The 6,165-nt window shown below is 42.4% G+C and overlaps 1 protein-coding gene across 1 annotated transcript in view; it reads right to left on the reverse strand.

Annotated features, from left to right (window-relative positions):
- The window catches only part of LOC108232915 (zinc finger E-box-binding homeobox 1-like), a 52,234-nt gene that overhangs the window by 10,145 nt on the left and 35,924 nt on the right, over positions 1-6,165 (reverse strand). Inside the window, exon 2 of the mRNA XM_017411041.3 lies at positions 5,658-5,837. Coding sequence (XP_017266530.1) covers positions 5,658-5,837 — 180 coding nt within the window. The remainder of the gene's footprint in view (positions 1-5,657; positions 5,838-6,165) is intronic.

The following is a 6,165-nucleotide window of genomic DNA, read 5'->3' on the forward strand; positions in this document are numbered from 1 at the left end:
TAAATTATATTGCTGTCCCAATTATTTATATTCTATAGCTATACTGAATAAAAATATAAATGCAACACTTTTGTTTTTGCTGCCGTTCTTCATGATGTTTTATATGTACACAACAAGCCTTTTTCTCTCAAATATTGCTGACAAATTTGTCTCCTTCACCTCACAGGTGTGGCGCTTCAAGATGCTGATTAGACAGCATGATGATTGCACAGGTGTGCCTCAGGCTGACCACAATAAAAAAATACTGGCTCAGGTTTATCACAGCACAATGCCACAGATGTCACGGGTTTTGAGGGAGCGTGTAATTGGCGTGCTGACTGCAGGAATGGTCGACTGAACGGTCATTTCTCCACCAGAACTCGTCTCCAGAGGCGTGTCGGAGAATTTGACGGCCAGCGTTTGAGTTCAGCTCATGAATCTGCTGTTTCTGCCCGTTTCCTCGACAGGATCTGTTACAAACTGAAGTCTGTTGGGTAAAAAGGAACTGCCACAGACATGACTTCACTTTCTGTGTATAGAAACACTGATAAGGACAAGCAGCAAGGTGAAACTGTGACCCGTGTTGCCATGGAGACGCAAGCAGGAACGGTGCCAGAGGCCACGCCCCTTCCTGCTGAGCGGTGTCAGGGACAGGTGCAGGATCTGCGCTGAACTCGAAGCGTTCCTCCACAAACCGGCCAGCTCTGGCTCACACAGCCTCATTTAAAAGCCCGTCGTGATCCTATTCTGGAGCTTTTCTCATCTTTTTTTCCTCTTTAAACCAGATACAATTAACAGAAATGTGAGCTTTTTTATGGCTTAATGCCAATTTTTAGAAATCAGGGCAGCCGATGGCAGATATACAACACTAATTGTTTAATTCTTGCCCAATAAATAAAACCCTAGAGCCAGAGAAGTTGGGACCAAATAAGTTAAATCCAGCAAAGACCCAGGACTGTTGAACAGCTAGAATCCTACATCAGACAAAAAAAATGGGACAAAACCTCCAGCAGCTGCTCTCCTCAGGTCCTGGATGTTTGCAGACGGGGGGGGGGCGGGGCTTCACTGAGGGAAACACGGCCTTGGAACAACCGTTTTGTTGTGATGTTGCCATCAAATTCAAAATAACTCTAGTTTTAAAAATGGGTCAGTTTATTAGTTTTTGTTCCTTTTAATAAAACAAAAACAAGGTTTGCAAATCGTTGCATTCTGGTTTTATTTATGTTTTGACACAACGTAGACTTTTTAGGAATCTGGGTTGCACTTTTTTCATTAAAGTAAACCTGACGGTGACATGCTTAACTTAAATAAATGTTTATTTAACAACTCCTATTATTCCTCATTTGAAACTGAGGTTTTTTTGTGACACGGGGAGATTTTGAAGCGAAGCCTCCTATCAACATAGCAGTGTATCTGTTTGAGTCGACAGGCTGATTTGTGTCGTTCTTTAAAGCTGAATACATTAACTACAGCTTTCTTGGTTTCTTTTCCTCTTTTATATATCATACAGACTGAAGCAAAGTGAGATCACAGTGTGCAGGAATGTTGCTTTTACATGTGCCGTAAACTAAACTTTAACACTTTCATCATTTCCTTTTTCCTCCTTGTGAACAAGTATTTTCTTCCATCTTTAGTTTCTCTCCAACTCGTTCACATCTGTCAGATTTCCTCCCCCCTCCCTCCTCAGACTCCCCCAGTCTCACTGGATACACCTCTCTGCATATTTTCCCACAGAACTACACAATTGCACTTAATGCCTCACAAAAAGCTACACACTAATGACGAGCAGAACCCAGCAACACACACACGGTGGAATATCAGAATGGAATGAAAACAGGAAATCGTGTGGCGCACGCGCACACACACTCAAACACATCTGCATACTCGCATCAGAAAAGTCATGCAGTCTCAACGCACACACGCACACGCGAGCGCTGCACTCGTATACCTTGCCAAAACTGTCAGTTTGAGTCCGTGGTGAATTTCTAAGACAGGATGAATTGAAGCTGCAGTGCGGCCCAGACTGCAGGGGGAGTAGCGCTCACTAATCTCTCACCAGAGGACCGGTTCAACCCCAGCTGCTCTCCCCTCTCGCCGCAGACGGTGAGGAAAGAAAGAAGGTGAAGCCGAAACCGTCCAGAAATACCAGGCGAAGGTTTTGAAGGGTTCCCACTGTGGCTCTGCAGCACAGCAACGGTTCATGACTTCTCCGTGACTTCCCTCCAGAGCTCCCCCACATGCTACAACTGGAACTGTTTCCTGGTTTGTTAATGTTTTCCTAAAAGGACGATACAGGCGGGTTTTTACTGCAGGTGCAGCTGAAAAACCTCAGGTGGTGCCACAAACACATTACTCCGTTTTAGGCTTTAGTCTTGTATAAATGAAGACTAAATTACCCAAAGAAACAAAAAACATTTCCTTCATACTTTCCCAGCAGCATCTAGAACTTCAAACACTGAGGAGAAGCCTTGGCAGATGGATACTTAGGAGAAGAGACAGGAAAGATGGGAAATGAAGCACAGACGAGACGCAGAAAACTGAGAAGGAGTTAGTTTTTGTGAAAAAGTTCCCAGAGGAGAGAGGATTGAGCTGAGAGATGGAAGGAGACGGTGCTGGAGAGCGAGCACTGTTCGCTCCATGTAAGGCTTTATTCAGCAACAATGAAACACGGCTTGAGAGTGTCACATTCTGGCTGTCTCCATGGTTTTACTGCTTCCTGCTCGGCTTCAACTAATTGCTGCTGAGGTGAGGGCAGATGCTGACGTAGGACGAGGTGTTAGAGAAGAAACGAGGATTAAAGGAGTAAACACGAAACAATCAGACTTTTGTGTCAAATGCAAACTTGGTCCTGCCTGTGGCACATCTGCCGTTCTGTTTGCTCGTTTTAAGGCGTGTTCCTAAAAGTGTCCGAGAACAGCTAATTACTGAAAGTATAAGATGGTGTTTGGGAGGAGGTTTTTCCATGATGTAATAGAAACACTAACCAGGTGGTCCAAAACACGTCGCAATTAAAGGCCTAGAACTGCTTGAAGGAATGCATATCGCCCGCCGCCTTTCATGTCAGCGTTTTGGTCAAACCTAGAAGTTAACATTATGCACAATCTTGTGCAATTGTTTATCTGTGGTGGCCATCTTCAGTTGAACCGACTTCAATGGCTAATCAGCTGCAGATGTACATCCCACGCTTTATTAAAATCTGTTCAGCGGTGCACGAGATATTTTGCTAACAGACAAAAAGGGTCGACTTCACTGGTTAATGCCATGGTTTTAAGGAAAGATGCTGTACCATGAGCAGCACTTGAATTATATGTTGTGGATGACTGTCAGCTACAACCACACCACATTTTAGAACAACATCTGCAAAACTGAACAAAGTACGGACATTTTTTCTCAGGTTACTTGGCTGTGGAGGCCATCTTGAATTAGTTGTAAACATATATTTATTTATTACTTTCTGAGATTCTTATTGATGTTTTGCTAACAGACACAAATAACAATGTTGACATTTTAAACAAAGGTCTTTCCCAAAGTGTTAAAGCTCTTTTTGTGTTTTTGTTTTCAGGCTCAGTTGACTGTGGCAGCCATCTTGAATCAGGTTGCCTCCAAAAGGTTGTAGACGTAGACGTACTTTCAATGATGTCTTTCTCCAATTTTCAATAAAACCCGCTGGTGGATCTGATATTTTGGTAATAAAAAGGCAAACACGGGCACAAACGTTGTCTTCGCCTTCAGCGACAGGCGATGAAAAGCTTGTTTTGGCCGCTCGTCTCAAACTTCTGACACTGTTTGTACAGAGCGGGAGGAAGGACGGCGGCAGGTGTTGGACTCGGCAGAGGAGTTGTAATTAAAGCAGATGTGATAAATCTTTCATGACTCAACCTGTTGTGCATTAAGTGGACATGCAGTGTAAAGAAACCTGTCGGCAAAGACAAACAATCAGCAGAGAAGCTGACTCCACACCGTCTCAGCAGTGGTAATGAGACAACTCATTATCAGATCCTCTCGTATCTCAATCAACACCCCTGACTCTGAAAAATATAAGCCTGAACTTAAACCATTTTTAAGTCAAAAAAATAATCAAAGCTGTTGGATTTTTACTCATTTATCTGCATCTGAAAAAAACACAATGGCTCGTTTTAACTGTATTTTTAATCTCATTAAAGATGCTGAAGCTGCTTCAGCCTTGATGGAGGCAGTCATCGGTTTGTAAAGACCAACGAAGCAGCTCCACACCGGTTGAAGGAAGGAAATGAGAAATCTTGATAAAGGTTGTCTGTTTTTTTATCTGTCAGAGATCAGAGAAAGATCGTCGTTTTGACGGAGGTGAGGGAGTTTGTGTCAGAGCATCTATCTGTACATGCTGGGTTTAGATTATGCTTTAGGATGAGGTGTTGTAGAGGCAGACATAGGAGGAAAAGACGGAAAGGGCAGAACATCTGGCTCTGCAGGCGAGCGGAAACTCCCTGAGGCTGAGAGGAAGATGGGCTAATCTGATCAAAGAGAGAACCGAAGTACACACATCAACAATCCCAAAGCCCTGAGCTCCAAATCATTAGTAATGTTGCTCACTAATTGCATGCCAGGTGAGATGGATGGCATATGATCGTGATGCCCGAAATTAAATGTATAGATGCAATTTCTGGAATCATGAGGGTCTGGAATGACATTTGGTGGATATTTGTGAGATATATTAGAAATTAGGTCACATAATTAGATCATCTGAGCTCTGAGTCTAACTGATTTTAGTTTCATTGTATGTGTGATGAACATGACACCATAAAAAGACCAGGCATCACTTTGATATATTCTGTGGTTATATAATCACATCTGAGCATCTCCTGTGTTTGCTTTGTATGCAGGTGTAGCAGAGCGGCAGACGTTGTCTCATATTCCTCTTATATTAAACAATGAGTGTGTTTATATGTATACTACGACTACAGAAACCTTCAAACTCAGCGAAAGGCTACAGATGAGATGTTTTTAGCACGACTGGTGTGTTTGGGTACCGATGGAAGCAGGGACAACTGCCGCATGGGTAAAGTGCTGTGTCAATGCAGCTGATTTATTAAAAGAGTGACAGAAAAGGCTTTGCATGACTCTTAGCTAGTATTACTGTCTACTCCCTAACTGAGCTCACTTCCTTTTCACTCTTTCAGTCTCTATCATTCTTGTATGTATGCTCTCACTGTGAAAGAATCTGGGCCTTGCATGCTTTATATTTCTCAGTTTTGAAAATGTCACACCACACTGAGCTGTGATTGTGTACACATTAATGTACAAAAACCCAGCGAACATAAACCTGCAGATGGTCAAAGAGACACATGATCATATAAAGATAAAAAAGCTGCTTACAGTGAGCTGATCCATTGTACTAATAACATTCCTTTAAGCTTAATTTACAGTAGTGATAAAAATAAATTACACAGCCCACTCGTCTGGACTCTCACTTTCTCTCTTTAAATATCTCAGGAGAAGTCCAAATTTGTAGACTGACTACCAAAGATAAGTTTGAAAATTTTGAATTATTCCTACCAAAGTGGGTAAAAGTTTAACTTGCTCCCAGATGAGTGTTAATGTAGAGTTCAAACAGTTTACCATTAATCTGGTGTAGTCCTAAAACTCAGACTTAGCTGCAAACATGAGACACGCAGCGCTGGAAGCTCATGGTCCCAGCTCACCTCCGTTCCAGGAGCCGTTGTGGGGTAATACTGTTATGGCGGCATCATGGCTGTCCAGCGGTGTGGCCCCATCAGCATCAGTGGCGTCAGGCTCCAGCAGGCTGTCCTCCTCCACAATATGTAGCTTGTCCTCGTCATCGGAGTCTGAACTGGCCTCCAAGCCATTGTTGAAGTTTGTCACTGCAGGAAGAAAAAAAACAGATTATTATGAAAGATTTCTGCTGCTGGAATTTATAACCTATTTATTCTGAATCCCAGCACTGAGAGGGGGGGTGACTTTGATTTACATCTTAGATACAGAATAGAGGCAATAAACTGATCTCTGGAAAGTTTTTATCTCTGACATACCTTATATCTTTATCAATCAATCAATCAATCAAATTTTATTTGTATAGCACATTTCAGCAGCAAGGCATTTCAAGGTGCTTTACATAATTAAAAAACAAAATAAAAACAGCATGTGACAATGAATAAACAGTAAGAAAGAGACAAACATCAAAAACCCGCA

The sequence above is a fragment of the Kryptolebias marmoratus genome, linkage group LG20 (assembly GCF_001649575.2).
Source record: "Kryptolebias marmoratus isolate JLee-2015 linkage group LG20, ASM164957v2, whole genome shotgun sequence".
In the NCBI taxonomy this organism is placed as follows: Eukaryota; Metazoa; Chordata; class Actinopteri; order Cyprinodontiformes; family Rivulidae; genus Kryptolebias; species Kryptolebias marmoratus.